Source organism: Bufo gargarizans, chromosome 2, assembly GCF_014858855.1.
Source record: "Bufo gargarizans isolate SCDJY-AF-19 chromosome 2, ASM1485885v1, whole genome shotgun sequence".
NCBI classification, from domain to species: Eukaryota; Metazoa; Chordata; class Amphibia; order Anura; family Bufonidae; genus Bufo; species Bufo gargarizans.
Genome location: NC_058081.1, coordinates 214,314,899 through 214,330,550, shown reverse-complemented (window position 1 = coordinate 214,330,550; position 15,652 = coordinate 214,314,899). Strand labels below are relative to the sequence as shown.

Below are 15,652 nucleotides of genomic sequence, written 5' to 3'. Positions count from 1 at the left end.
AATATCTAATGCCTATTTTTTTTTTAGCTCATTTGTGAATACTTTAAATGTGGATAGACAGAACCTTGGAATAAATGATGGAATTTGGTCTAAAACTTTATTCTAGGTAGATATATGTGCTTTGACTGCTCATCTTATTATGCCCACACACAAAAAAAAGACTTCTGTCTATAAACCTGAATTTTTTATTATATAGTTTCTGCTGTCTAGAGCCCACAGGCTATTATTGAAAAGCGCAGTGACACTTGGCTAAGCCCTGAATAGAGAGAAAGAAGAGATCATTACATTATCATGCCACTGGTACGAGTGTATCCTACCAAACAGATTAGTGTGAAAGAGTTACAGAATAAAGCCGCTCTGCTGTGGAGATGGACATTTAGTGTCTCATAAATTTCATTTTGCGGAAAATCCTGACACATCATAATGGTGAAATCCTATTTACTGCACAAGGCAGGGTTGATAATACTATTTAATACCTGGTGTATGGGGTAGGATGAGCTTTAAATACTTTCTTATAATTCTTCAGGCATAAACAAATGGACTGCATGGTAAAGAGTTTTTCCAGTTTTATGCAAATAAAGCATAATTGCTGCATAATGATACATTCTACAACATGATAGGAAAAGGCGTATAAGAGGAGAGAACTACAGCTCCCAGCATGACCAGACATCATAGGGCATCGGTGGCCATTACATAGAGAGGGGTACAAGTGGAGAGAACTGTAGCTCCCAGCACGTTCAGACTTCTTATGGGCATCAGTAGATATTACATACAACTCCCTGCATGTCCAGACTGTTAGGGCCATTAACACGTCGGCATCCGTTCCGCATTTTTGCAGAACAGGTGCGGACCCATTCATTTTTAATGAGGCCGGAATGTGCTGTTCGCCTCTGCATTTGCGGATCCGCACTTCCACTCCGCAAAAAAATAGAACATGTCCTATTTTTGTCTGCAATTGCGGACAAGAAAAAGCATTTTCTATGAGAGTGCCGGCGATGTGCGGTCCGCAAAATGCAAAACGCACATTGCCGGTGTCCATGTTGTGCGGATCTGCAAAACACATACGGACGTGTATATGGACCCTTATTATGGGGCATCAGTATCCAATACATGGAGAGGGAATTACAATCTGCAGCATTTCTAGGAAGTTATTATGGGCTATAAGAGCATATTATAGGGAGTGGGTATAAGGAAAGAGCTGCAACTCCTAGTATTTGACTCACAGGAGGAAACCCTACCCTATCACATACATAGCAGAGGATCTCCACCCATAGTGTCCCATCATACAGGTCCTTACCGGTACTTCAACACTTCTCTGCACTCCTGAGCTGTTTCAATGGGTAAAAGGGGTAAAGTGAAATTGGCTGTAGTGGAAACAGCAAGCTGAAAAAGGTTGGGAGGCAGATGCTAGGTCTCAGGAGAGTGGTAAAGAAAGTGGCTGTGAGGACCAAGGGCAGGAACTCCTATAGTACTGCAGGCACATTGATCTGGTGGCAGTTTGGTGTAGCTGGTTAAGCACAGCCCCTCTCCTGAACGTCTTGATCAGTGTGTGTGTGATGACATCAGGCACGTTCAGCTAGCCATTCTCTAGTCAAAGATGGACCACAGTGGGGAAAAGAATAAGCTCTTTGTCTCCAAGATCACTCCTAAACTGCTTAGATACAGCGGAAGTGTTCACATTATGATGGTGAAATGTGGGAAAACCATTCCTACTAGTCAATATTGGGGGTGGTATTTAGTAAAGTAATTTTTAAAAAGAAAATTGATGATAGACCGGGTTGCAAGGAATTAATGATCAACAAGCAGAAAGCAGGCCTGTAGTTCAGTAATGAACTCCAGAGTACAGACAGTAACAACGCTCAAGTCTCCTGATGATCTGAGGAAGCTGGATCTTTGGGTGAAGAGAAGGATGTGGATAAAAATAAGGTCATGCACTTGGGTACAGCAAACATTCTACAATTATTACAGTAAAACACTGGTTAAAACTGACACTAAAAGACTTGAAGATATTGGTGGACTGCAAACTCAACCTTCATGACCCAGTGCCAGGCTACTGTCAAAGCAAATAAAATCATGGGATGCATCCAAAGACGTATAGATGTACTATCTTAGCTATGTCTATCCACATGGAATACTGTGCATAATTTTGGGCTGTCATGATTGACTTTGAGTGCGGAGAAGGGCATCAAAGGTAATTAAGGGAATGGGTACCAAGACAGGTTCTCAAACTTCGGGGTTGAGTTTGAAAAAAAAGACTCCTTACAAGAGATCTAATTACAATGTACGATTATATAAATGGACTACAAAGATCTATCTGATATTTTTGTACCTGAAGCTGCAACGATGACAAGAGGACGCCCTCTACATCTAAAAGAAAGAAGGTTTCACAACCATCAAAGATGAGGATTCTTTAGTGGACACACATTGACACTATGGAGCTATCTGCCACACAATGTTGCGCTAACTTTTTACGCACTTTGCTTAACTAAATAGTAGAAGCGGCCATAAGAAATATATCTTATCAGAGTGAACTGTCTAGTTCTCCTGTTATCAGCCATTTACCTCTCTCTACCCATCCAATTCTTACTAAATACTTTTTTTAAATTTGTCTTGAAACCATCCAGCTCACTGAAGTGTACTGGTGTATGCACAGTCGCTGCTCCGGTAGCTGGAGCAGAGCTGCTCTCCTAGCGCAGCTACACGGGGTTGTCAGAGCCAGGTGAGATGTCTGTTCCAGTCAATCAAGCAGCAGGGACAGCCCCTCTTAGGTGAAGAACTCGTGAAGATGAGACAAATCTAGTTATTGGTACTAGATTTCCAAAACTAGGATCGTAATCCAGGGATTTCTTCCGATTTCCATATTTTTTGTTGGAAAGGAATATACCTTCTTATATAGAGTAATTGGCATCCCACTCATAGGGGTTTTTGCCTTACTCAGGATCAAAAGTAGAATTAGGTTGGACTTGATGCACTTCTGCCTTTTTTTCAATGTAGACATTGTTGTTATAAGGTTGCAGAGATGAGAAGGAGGCTCTTCTTTAATACTACTGATTTAAAAAAAAAAAAACATCTTACTCACCTTTAGTAGCCGAGTCTATGTTCCCAAGATGGTTTTAGGCAGCTTCTACACTGGAGCATGGCTCCTACAGTCCCCAACAGATTGTTTAAATATCTGTTTATCTGTGCGATCACTTCCTGCCGCACTGCACTGTGGGTCCCAGTGCAGGGCGGCATCTCCTGGTTTCTACTGTCTAACATTGCGTCCCTGCACCCTCCCCCCTCATACATATTCATGCCTCCTGCACATTGTTCACTCCTCCATCGATCCGCCCCCTTCATACATATTCATCCTCCTGCCTCCATTCATTATAAAGCTCCATGCCGTCACCAAACTGGAGGGGCAGGGCTTAGCGTGATGTCGGCCGGCCTAGTTACCGCCCAGTGACGCCACTGGGCTTCCTGAGCAGCGGAAGAGGAGGCTTTGCTCGCCTGCCAGGGACCCGGCACGTCACTGAAGACAAGAAAACACTCACTTCCGGCCACGAATTGAAAGGAGGAAAACAGAGCTTGAGCAATATGTTATAAAAGGTAGTACATGCATGTTTGTAATGTGTATGTCAGTAGATTACGATTAGACCAATGTCCCCAATCTCAGACAACCCCTTCAATATTGTTGAATTGTCAGCAATCAAATCCAGGAAATAAAGTATCGGACGAAAATTACAAAACATTTATTTTCCAACTGATTCCAAACTTAGAAATGGATTATCTGATTATTTAACAGTCAATAAGAAGTGTGTCAAGACCACTTATCCTTCAGTAAATGTCATGGAAATCTTCACATCATGAGCAAATTAAAAGACGCTTTCTAATACCTTGCCATCCAGCTAGCAATGTGTTCTTGGTGATTGCATCACTAAGTGTCACAGCTCATCTATATGATTAATTGACTTTTTGATTACTTTGGTTTTTCCAATTAGACGCTTCCTATATTGTGCTAAGAAGAGAAAAAGCAGAAGCAATAATAATAAAGGGAGATGACAAGAGAACAGATTAGTGTCAGCTCAGCCAGTTCCTTATGAGAAGAAATTATTATACATGTTCACAGGCAGATGATGGCTGTCACGTTTAAAATATCAAGCAGCCTTCAGTGAAGACATGTCAACCTATCTGGGGAAGAGGAAACAAAAAAATAACACAAGTTGGATGGGGGAGGGGGTGAATAGTGGTCATTGGGGCTGGAGCGGCTGTGATTACAAATTAGAGAGTGGGCTGGATGTACACGCTACGTTCGTGACCGCAGACTGCATATGGCAATAATAACGGTGCCTAAAAGACCAAAGGTGTCATGTTCTACAGGCGATAAGCGTTGTCATTGTAAGTGCAATTTATTTGGCATTAAAAATTTGGCTGAATTGTCGTGATCAACACATGTGAAAAGCAGCCTTTTTCAAATGTCAACATAGAATGATGGCCCCTTAACAATGGCCGATGTTTGGGCAGATTATCGCTAATGCGCACACGCTCATTGATGATAATCTGCCAGTGTAAAAGGGGCGCCAATTACCTGATTAACAAGAAAAACCCTCGTTCATCGGGTAATATGTTGTTGTTTTTTGGAAACCTCAATCATCATTTGACAGCAGCAGGTTGTTCCCTCTATACACTGCTCCCCATGTACATGCAGTGATCTCCTCCACAGACGAGCAGGTGATTGTCAGAAAAGAAGGCTTCCTTCACAAAGATAGTCTACCCCTTCGGGACAGGTAAAGGGGCCTAAAGCCATATACAGACCCTGCAGGATCACACCTAGGGAATTGATTACCAGTTCTGGGGGGCAGCATAAACTGGTAACTGACATCCTGAGCAAATCGCTAGGTCACTTATGCAAACTCACTGAGCCTGTATAGCATCTGCGTTTAACAGCTCCGGTGCGCTGAGCACAAACTGTTAAATACCCAGTGTGGGTCAGAGATTCCTCATATTCATGAGCTCCAACTCTCTCAGCTCCGAGCCCTTTCTGCAATAAGGAAAAAGCTGTCAATTAGTGGCGAGGGGGATGGGGGAGGAGCAGAGGTATATATGAGGACTACCCGACACGCTCTGGGTGAGTTCAACACAGTTAATGCAAATAAGTAACCCTGTGCTTTGCTCTGGGTATCTGGCACACCTTTATGCTGCCCTAGGTTAGGGCATAATAAAACTGGTGACAGATTGCCTGGTAATGATCTATACTAAACTATATTTATGGCCTATGCTGCTTCTGTGAGGCACCATTTCTCCCCTGAAAGCTTAATACCTCGATCATATTAATAATCAGAGGTTTTATACAAGGATTAATACAGCTGTGTTCATGAGGCTGAATGCTTGGATCACAACTAGGATTACTGCAAAATGCAAGACCAGACTAAAGACTCATGGACATTACATCAGCCTTGTGTGGGCTAAAAACTGTAGCCGTTTGGTGAATAAACCTCACTCTATGTTCTAAGAGTGAATGCTACGATTGTTTTCACCATTAGTATTTGAACCTGAACTACTGGATGTGCTGCTGCTCTGTCCCTGTATTCTGTATCTGCATTACACAGGTACTGAAAGCTGTATGCATACTGTATATTGCACCATACTCACCTCTGTAGAATTAGTCCAGTGCCCCAAGCGGGGGATAGGCACACAATGCCTAGTCACGGGGTTCGTGAAACAGTTCGTCTGCCATGATTTCAGATTCACTTTCTATACAGATACATTTTTATACAAATTCTACTGCTCGTCCTTGGAGAAAACAAATGCCTTAGCTCAGCTGTGCTCTCTGGAAACAGGACACTGGTACAATTTTAGCTATAGAGATTATGGAGAGCAAATATGGCATGGTACCTCAGGATCGTAAATTTTAACCCCTATGGTCCGACCATCCATAATAAAAACCTCAGTTTAACAGCTTTAGTTTATCTTAAAAGGTGTATTCCGGTTGTTAAAAGATATCTATTAGATTAGTGGGGATCCTACTGCTGGGAGAACGTATACCCCTTAGAGCATGCAAATGGCAAGCTGCTGCTACATTCATCTGAATGGGAGCTCCAGAGACAGCCGAGTTGACTTCCAATTGTATATTCCACATACAGCTGTTTGAAGAGGCCTCAGCGCTCCACGGGCACTTAGGCATCTTCATACGCCATTGATTGCAATGTTGTAAAAAACTGCAGCACTCCAATGTCGTAGAAAAACGTCACCTTTTATTCACACCGAATTATGCGACGTTTCGACCTTTTGGGTCTTTATCAAGCTCAAACAAACATACTAGTAGTGAACGTATATAATCACAAAATCTCTACAATTGGTCAGTGTTGACTCCACCTTAATTGAATATAAACACCTCCCCCTTCAAATTAAAAATAACTTATCCTTTGTCAGCCTCATCACTGTATAGTCTCATATACAACCATTAAACTAATCCATTACTCCATTTCTTACCCTTGTCACAGGCTATGGGATTCATCCATGGGGGGTGTACTGTGTATTCGATTAACTCACGTCTTTCACACCTCACAAGGTGTGTATGGTGTCCCCATATTCCCTCTGTGCATGCGCTGCTACGTCATCTGTGACATCTATCACATCGGTCAGCTATCGCCATCATAAGCGGTCCTTCTCTGGTTCCACCCTTCTCGGTCACGTGTGTCTTCATATGTTGCTCCACATGACCTAACCACATGACTTTGTCTGTAATTACTTATCACTGAACATTTTCTCTTAATAACGGGCATCCTTCAAGTATTTGATGATTACCACTCTCTCTATATACTATCTGATTAAAGGTATCCCCTTTAAGAGGCGTATATATATATTCTTTTTATATTTGCAGAAAAAAATAGTACCGGTCCCGACATATGCAAATATATACAGTACAGACCAAAAGTTTGGACACACCTTCTCATTCAAAGAGTTTTCTTTATTTTCATGACTATGAAAATTGTAGATTCACACTGAAGGCATCAAAAACTATGACTTAACACATATGGAATTATATACATAACAAAAAGTGTGAAACAACTGAAAATATGTCATATTCTAGGTTCTTCAAAGTAGCCACCTTTTGCTTTGATTACTGCTTTGCACACTCTTGGCATTCTCTTGATGAGCTTCAAGAGGTAGTCACCTGAAATGATTTTCACTTCGCAGGTGTGCCCTGTCAGGTTTAATAAGTGGGATTTCTTGCCTTATAAATGGTGTTGGGACCATCAGTTGTGTTGTGGAGAAGTCAGGTGGATACACAGCTGATAGTCCTACTGAATAGACTGTTAGAATTTGTATTATGGCAAGAAAAAAGCAGCTCAGTAAAGAAAAATGAGTGGCCATCATTACTTTAAGAAATGAAGGCCAGTCAGTCCGAAAAATTGGGAAAACTTTGAAAGTCTCCCCAAGTGCAGTCACAAAAACCATCAAGCACTACAAAGAAACTGGCTCACATGCGGACCACCCCAGGAAAGGAAGACCAAGAGTCACCTCTGCTGCGGAGGATAAGCTCATCCGAGTCACCAGCCTCAGAAATCGCAGGTTAACAGCAGCTCAGATTAGAGACCAGGTCAATGCCACACAGAGTTCTAGCAGCAGACACATCTCTAGAACAACTGTTAAGAGGAGACTGTGTGAATCCGGCCTTCATGGTAGAATATCTGCTAGGAAACCACTGCTAAGGACAGGCAACAAGCAGAAGAGACTGGTTTGGGCTAAAGAACACAAGTAATGGACATTAGACCAGTGGAAATCTGTGCTTTGGTCTGATGAGTCCAAATTTGAGATCTTTGGTTCCAACCACCGTGTCTTTGTGCGACGCAGAAAAGGTGAACGGATGGCCTCTACATGCCTGGTTCCCACCGTGAAGCATGGAGGAGGAGGTGTGATGGTGTGGGGGTGCTTTGCTGGTGACACTGTTGTGGATTTATTCAAAATTGAAGGCATACTGAACCAGCATGGCTACCACAGCATCTTGCAGCGGCATGCTATTCCATCCGGTTTGCGTTTAGTTGGACCATCATTTATTTTTCAACAGGACAATGACCCCAAACACACCTTCAGGCTGTGTAAGGGCTATTTGACCATGAAGGAGAGTGATGGGGTGCTGCGCCAGATGACCTGGCCTCCACAGTCACCGGATCTGAACCCAATCGAGATGGTTTGGGGTGAGCTGGACTGCAGAGTGAAGGCAAAAGGGCCAACAAGTGCTAATCATCTCTGGGAACTCCTTCAAGACTGTTGGAAGACCATTTCAGGTGACTACCTCTTGAAGCTCATCAAGAGAATACCAAGAGTGTGCAAAGCAGTATTCAAAGCAAAAGGTGGCTACTTAGAAGAACCTAGAATATGACATATTTTCAGTTGTTTCACACTTTTTTGTTATGTATATAATTCCACATGTGTCAATTCATAGTTTTTATGCCTTCAGTGTGAATCTACAATTTTCATAGTCATGAAAATAAAGAAAACTCTTTGAATGAGAAGGTGTGTCCAAACTTTTGGTCTGTACTATATATATATATATATATATATATATATATATATATATATATATATATATATATCACATTTTGAGGAATATATATCCCCAACTACCTTCTATGCATTTGCGCGAGGGTAGTTGAGGTATATAGATGATGTGTTTTTGATCTGGAAGGGGTCAATAGCGGACCTACATATTTTTCATGAACAGATTAACCAGATACGCGTTCAGTGGAAATTCACTAAAGTGTTCTCTAGGGAATCCCTACAGTTTCTAGGCACATTAGTGTATGTTTAAAAATTGGAAATTGGAGACAGATCTATTTATAAAATCAACAGATCGCAATAATTTATTACAGTTTGACAGTGCACATCCAAGAAGGATGATAGAGTCATACCATATAGCCAGTTTTTGCGAACTAAACGGATAGCATCAGACAAAGAAATGGTAGACAATCGACTAAAAATTATGGGAAAGAAATTTAGAGATAGAAGATAACCTCAGAAATTAATAGATCGACATCTAACAAAAGCAAAACAGTGTGAATGAGAACAGTTATTGGTGTCAACAAATAAAGAGAAAAGGGTGGAAGTGAAAAGATAACAGGAATATTGAGACAGATTTGGCGAATTCTGTCCCAGTCATTCCCACAATTGGAGGAATTCCAGTTGCCCCCACTGATGTCGTAAAAAAGGGCCAGAAATTGAGTTGATGAATTGGTAAGAACAGATATGAGGGAGAAAGAGAGGCAGGAGGGAAAGAAGGGATGTTACCCATGCTTGGGCTGCTGCAATTGCTACTACTCCTTCAGTCACCCAAGAACAGGAAAGAAATATAGAGAGTGAATGATCATTTCACCTGTAATTCACAACATGTTATCTATGTCTTGCAGTGCCCATGTGGCCTACTTTATGTGGGAAAGACCACACAGAATAATCAACTAGATACACAATCTGGAAATTGTTAGCGAAGAGGCAGGAACAGGAAAATAGGGAGGAGATCCAATTACCAGGTTCAGAACATTTTGTGAGAGATATAGACAATATCTCACAGTTGAGATTTAGAATTATAGATGGTATTCGCCATTAAGGAGAGGAGGAGAGAGAGAGAAATTGTTGAAGAAGAAAGAACCAAGATAGATATTTGAATTGGATACAATGGAACCAAGGGGCTTGAATAGAGAATTTAAAGTGGGTTCTCTCTTTTAACCCTGTAGAGATGTGTGTATTACATTGAAGTATAAGTGCCCGGCAATTATCCGTGTTTGTTTTTAAATTCTTATATTCTTTGTCTTTTATCTACATTACAGGAAACTGTACAGGCTGTGGGAATAACATCCATGGAGGAAGGATTGTGTTCTCTTTATACTGGACGTTATTTGAAGATATGGACAGAGGTAATCATCAAAGATGAGTAATGTTGAAATAGTGGTGGAGTTGGGTACACAAAGATGGGCTAGCTGGATGAGCACACCGCTCATCTCCGATGGGGAGGTTATGTGGACCTTGTGTCATATCCCTGGGCGCACAGTAGATTTAAATAACAGAGGTGGTAAATTGGGGGCATGGCAAGACATTAGATGCCTAATGAGAAAGATGAATGTGAATAGAGTGGAATGAAGTGCGGGCAGTGGAGTCACAAAATCAGAAGGTGACCGAACCCTAAAAGGGAATATGGAATATAAATCCCCTCCTTAGAAAAGGAGGTAGGGGTCACTCAGGTGGAATGGTTTTGACTTAATACATGGGCGGATGCCTATGGCCGGTGGAGAATGACTGGCATAGGGCAACCAGCCTGAATATAACGTGAATAAAGGATTAGAGAAAATAACGGAGCCCGGAGTGAGTGATATGCTTTCTCAATAAAAGAGCCCCGAAGGTTATCAAATTGTGTTTGATACATTCGTATATATGTGTATGTACACGTGGAGGATGGATGAAATGGTGTCTGTCTGTCCCTGGGTGTATGCATATGTGTAGGGGATGGATATATGTACTGATGCGCCCTTGGGTTGGGATGGGTTGTCTGGGTCTCGGCACCGCTGGAGAATGAGGGATGTGCGAGCCTGCGACCCATCGAGGAGATCAAACGGCACCGGCACTATTTTTCATGCAAATATAAAAAGAAAATATATATACGCCTCTTAAAGGGGATACCTTTAATGAGATAGTATATAGAGAGAGTGGTAATCATCAAAAACTTAAAGGATGCCCGTTATTAAGAGAAAATGTTCAGTGATAAGTAATTACAGACAAAGTGCCGCTACGCAGTGAGGTCTATGCCGGTCATGTGGTTAGGTCATGTGGAGCAACATGTGAAGACGCACATGACCGAGAAGGGCGGAACCAGAGAGGGACCGCTCATGATGATGATAATTTTCTGAGGCGTTCCGGAGGCCAGTACTCAACACTGGGGGCATGGCCACAAAACGGAAGAGCTGAAAGGATTCAGTGAGTAGTGCTGTCTTACTCATATTCTTTGAAGTATCCAATGCCAGTGATGTCACCGTACTTTGGTCAGTGCGGCACTGTGCTTGGTGAGCTGTGACGAAAACGCAAAACAATCACTGGAATTCTAGTGAGCACAGAGGCCTCTTCGGCTCCCGGGACCTCGCTAATCCGATATTGATGACCTATCCTGAGGATAGGCCATCCAGATCAAATTCCTTTAACACTACAGAAAATTCTATCTTAGCAAGATGTTATTAGAAGTATATAGCACTTTATAAGTTTATTTCCTTCACATCCACACTTACTCTCTCTTCCAGTCTGGCCAGCTGCTCCTTATAATATTCATCCTGCCTTTTGAGCTCTCTTTCCTTTTCTTCCAGCTTCTTAGCCTAGAATGAAATAAGGATGAGAATGTAAAACAAATCTTGCACACACTTACAAAGATTGTCTCAAGAAAAATACTTTACATTTTTCAAACCAGCACCTGGATCTGAATATTTTTGTAATTACATGTAAATAAAAATTCAGTACAACCACTCAATAAAACTATGTGTATAGCACCACCTGCTGTTTTTTCTTTTCCTCATTTCTCTCTCCTCCTTGCTGAAGTGGTCGCACATGCTCAGTTCCATTCTTCAACTGTCACAAGTCATATATTCTGTTAAAAGCTGTGACTACTACAGACAGAGAAGGACATGCCCCATCAGCTGCCAGTAGGGTGGCCACTGGTTTCATCCAAAAAAGCCAGATCTCACCGACCACACCCCCAAATGGATAAGCCATGCCCCTCATGAAACCACACCCCCATCGCAGGCAGGGAAGAAAACAGGGGGAGGACAGCGAAGATGTTTCCGAGGGGGAAGGTAAGCTGGGGGCAGCCGGGGGTGCTTCTCTCCCCCTCAGTCAGCCACACAGGGAGCCATGTCTACAGGCTCTAGTGAATGACTGGGGGTGAGAGAAGCCTCAGTCAGTTGCTGCAGCTCACACTCAGACAGCGCAGTGCTGCTGTCTGAGCGTGAGCTACTGAAAGGGTGGACAGTCCGCCCAGACCCTGCGCCGGACAGAGGACAGGGAGCCAGAAAACCAGACTGTCCAGACTAAAACCGGATGTCTGGCCACCCTAGCCGTCAGCCTGAATTAAATTCAGCAAAGCGATTGGGGCAATAAAGGGACAGATCTCTGGGTCCAGGGGAGGTACAGGGCTGCCTCTAGCTTTGTTGGAAAGAGCCTGACATGTATTAAGAGGAGGTCTGATTTTTATTTTTTACCTTAATCATGTGATAACCCCTTAAAGAAAAATATAGTAAGATCAAATATCTACCAAATGAAGAGAAAATTAGGACCCCCCCCCCCCCCCCCTCAAAAAAACAAACAAAAAAAAAATGTAAAAGTGCTGAGGCTTCATTCACATCTTTGTAACAGACTACTGAGCTGCACTGTATCCAGATACCGGCAAATCCCCATCCTCTATACACAGTACACTATACCCGGCATGTACCAGTATTTCCCAGGCAGAAAGCCGGCACTTATGCCGGAAAAGACTACTACCATGAACCTAGCCTAGCTGGCACATTACCATTACAAACTAGACACAATTTGGTCTCACAAAATCAAAAAAGGACTAATAAATATCTACTTACTTGACCATTTAGTTCCTTATGCACATGCATGGGAAACAAGAAAATACAGGCAACATGAACAGAAAGACTTTTTATATGTACTTTACATTCTCTTTTGTGAAAAATAAATCAAATCGTGACATTAGGTAAGACATTAACAGAACCATTTTTGTAAGGAAATGCAATTAGATACCAGTTTGATCTTTTGAGAAAATAATGTCGATCAAAAATACATAACTTTTATTAGATATACATAGAGAAGCACCTCTAGGCAAATAATAAAACACATTTGGGTGTGCACAAAGATGTACAGGACACTGACACACCCTTAGCGTCACCCTAACCTTAATATACTTTTTGTTCAAAATTCATAAGCCCACTCATCACATCGCTGTGGCCTCTTTCAAGTGGGTCCCTAAGCTAAATTGGAGCAGCACGACAAGGCGACCAGTCGAAAAAGGTCACCTTGATTTAGTGAGTGGGCTTATGCATTTTGGTCAAAGGGTATACAAAGTGGCTTGTGTACAGTTGATTATTCATGCTGACAGGCAAAAGAGAAACGCATAGCATGTGGCTGTGAGATCCATGCTTTTTCTCAGATTCCTCTCTTTTGACACGTGTGTTTTTATTTAGCAGAAGACTGCATAAGTGTCACGGTGCAGTTCACGGTGACATGTGTTGCCGTGTACGCTGGCTGCAGGTTTCTGTATAGGCTGGTTACTAGGGGCTGCGGTGTCTAGTGTGTACGTGTGTACCCCTTTGACTGTATCTGCATTTCTGTTCCTGTATTCTGGTTCAGTGTTCCTGGTTGCCATAGGCAGCGCTCCGTACTGCAGGGTTCTGTTTCTACCTGACCTGGAAGGGTTAATCTCCCTGTGTTTTTTCCAGGGGTGTGTCCTCCCAGGTGCCCTCATTAGGCAACCTTATATTCCTGTGAGCTGGCTGCTGGGGGGTCAGTGTTTGTGCTTTTGTCTGTAGGTCAGTTCTCTGCTCGGTTCTGTCTGTATTCAGTCTATGTGTTACCCCCTTGCTGCTGATCCTAGGGGTCATTCTCTCCGCGCTTCGGTAAATTTTTGCATTTATGTCGTTTGTCACGTTTTCTGTTACCTGTTCAGTATGTGTAAGCCTAGCAGTGCTTAACTGCATCTGATTCTGTTCTGTTCCGTATCCTGTCTGGCAGTTGTTTTCTGCTTCTGATGTTTTGTTCATGTCAGTACGACAGTTCCTCCGGAAGGGGGTTCCTAGTTTCCCCGGAGGGGGAATTCCTGTGTTTGTGTATGCCCTTTCGCCTTCCGTCTGCAGCTCTGCCTGGGGCCGCTTGCTCCCGTTGCTTGCAGTGCAGGTAACTGCTTCCGTCTCTGCTCTACCTGTTTCTGGTATGTCTCTGGCTCTGCCTGTCTGTCTGTGGAGTCTAGTACTATTGGTACCTTCGTAGGCATCTCCGTGCCCGCCTGTTCCTGCTGCCAATGACTTGGTTTACTCTCTGGAGTAGCCCAAGTATATCCTCATCACCAGAGGCGCTAGTGAAGACCTGGTGTTGCTTAGTTACACCCCTCCAGAGTATTGCCAGTGGCACAGTGGGTTCACACCCGCTGATCCTTGCACTACATTTTGGTTTCCTGGTTCTGTCATTTGCTTTTATTACTTGTGTATTAAAGTCCTGTTTGACCTTGGTCTGTTTCGTCTGTGCCCGTTTTCCAGACAGCCAGGAGGCTTACCCAGGATCCCCGGCACATGACAATAAGAATACATACTTGGTCTCAGTTTACTTTCTGAGACAACATGGTAGGATAAGCTTTTTTTTTAGATCTGTTCACATGGTGCAGTGCAGCATGGCGGCTGTTGCTGCTGTGAGGCTCAATGCCAAAGGGGGCTTAGCCTGACAGCTGGGGTGTTGTTTGGCTGCCGGGTCGCGCCGCCTGCGAATGCAGTTCTGTATTGGCAGCGGCTGCCATGCATTTTGGTCCAAAAGTACACTAAGTGCCTGATGCACAGTTAATTCTGCTGAGAAGCAAAAGATCACTGCATAGTATGTGGATGTGCGATCCAAGGTTTTTTATTGTTTACAATATCTTAAAAACTGACCAGCATCACCGAATAAAGGACAGCAAACAGCACACATACTAGCTTACATTGTGCTATATCCATGCTTTTATTTCTATACAGCCCTAGTAACAGTAATACATGTATTATTCTTCATGATTTCTTGTTGTTTCTTATTAAAAGCCACTTGCAAAGAAAGAAAAAGGTCACGCAACATGAAAAACATACGGACCCTCTGACTGGTACATACAAAAGAGAAGGTCAAGACCATGAAAGGTCAAAAGACGAGCAGCTGTTACATTTGTGACCTTCAACATTGGGACTCAAAAGACACTAATAAAAAGGATACCCATAGGATACCCAGTAAATATTAATACTGTAAGCCAATATTACCAGAAAATTAAAAAATAGTTTCTCATCATAAGCGTATTTTAAGGCAGAAAAACATAGAACACGTGAAAGATAAACAGGATTATCACACAAAAAAAAGAACAATAAAGAATACACTCCCCTGGCAGGAGACTGCACGTTCCTTGAACAGTTGGAAGCAATAGCCTTCAAGCTCTACATATATAAAATTCAATTTAAATTCACAGTTGGACAAACAGGAGGTAAAAGAAAAGAAACATTTGGCCACAATACATACTGCAGGATTATTTTGCTTTCAGTATAAAAGGTTCAACAAGAGTGGTCCAATAGGCGACGGGTAAGGCTACTTTCACACTCACGTTTTGGCTTCCCGTTTGTGAGATCCGTTCAGGGTTCTCACAAGCGGTCCAAAGCGGATCAGTTTTGCCCTAATGCATTCTGAATGGAAAAGGATCCGCTCAGAATGCATCGGTTTGCTTCCGATCAGTCACCATTCCACTCTAGAGGCGGACACCAAAACGCTGCAGACGAAGCTGAGCCAAACAGATCAGTCCTGGCACACAATGCAAGTCAATGGGGATCAGTTTTCTCTGACACAATCTGGCACAATAGAAACTAATCCACCCCCCTATTGACTTTCAATGGTGTTCATGCCGGATCCGTCTTGGCTATAA

At 42.7% G+C, this 15,652-nt stretch overlaps 1 protein-coding gene across 1 annotated transcript in view; it reads right to left on the bottom strand.

Moving 5' to 3' along the window:
• CHCHD3 (coiled-coil-helix-coiled-coil-helix domain containing 3) overlaps positions 1 to 15,652 on the bottom strand; it is a 126,113-nt gene that overhangs the window by 51,733 nt on the left and 58,728 nt on the right. The window contains exon 5 of the mRNA XM_044279995.1: positions 11,253 to 11,336. Coding sequence (XP_044135930.1) covers positions 11,253 to 11,336 — 84 coding nt within the window. The remainder of the gene's footprint in view (positions 1 to 11,252; positions 11,337 to 15,652) is intronic.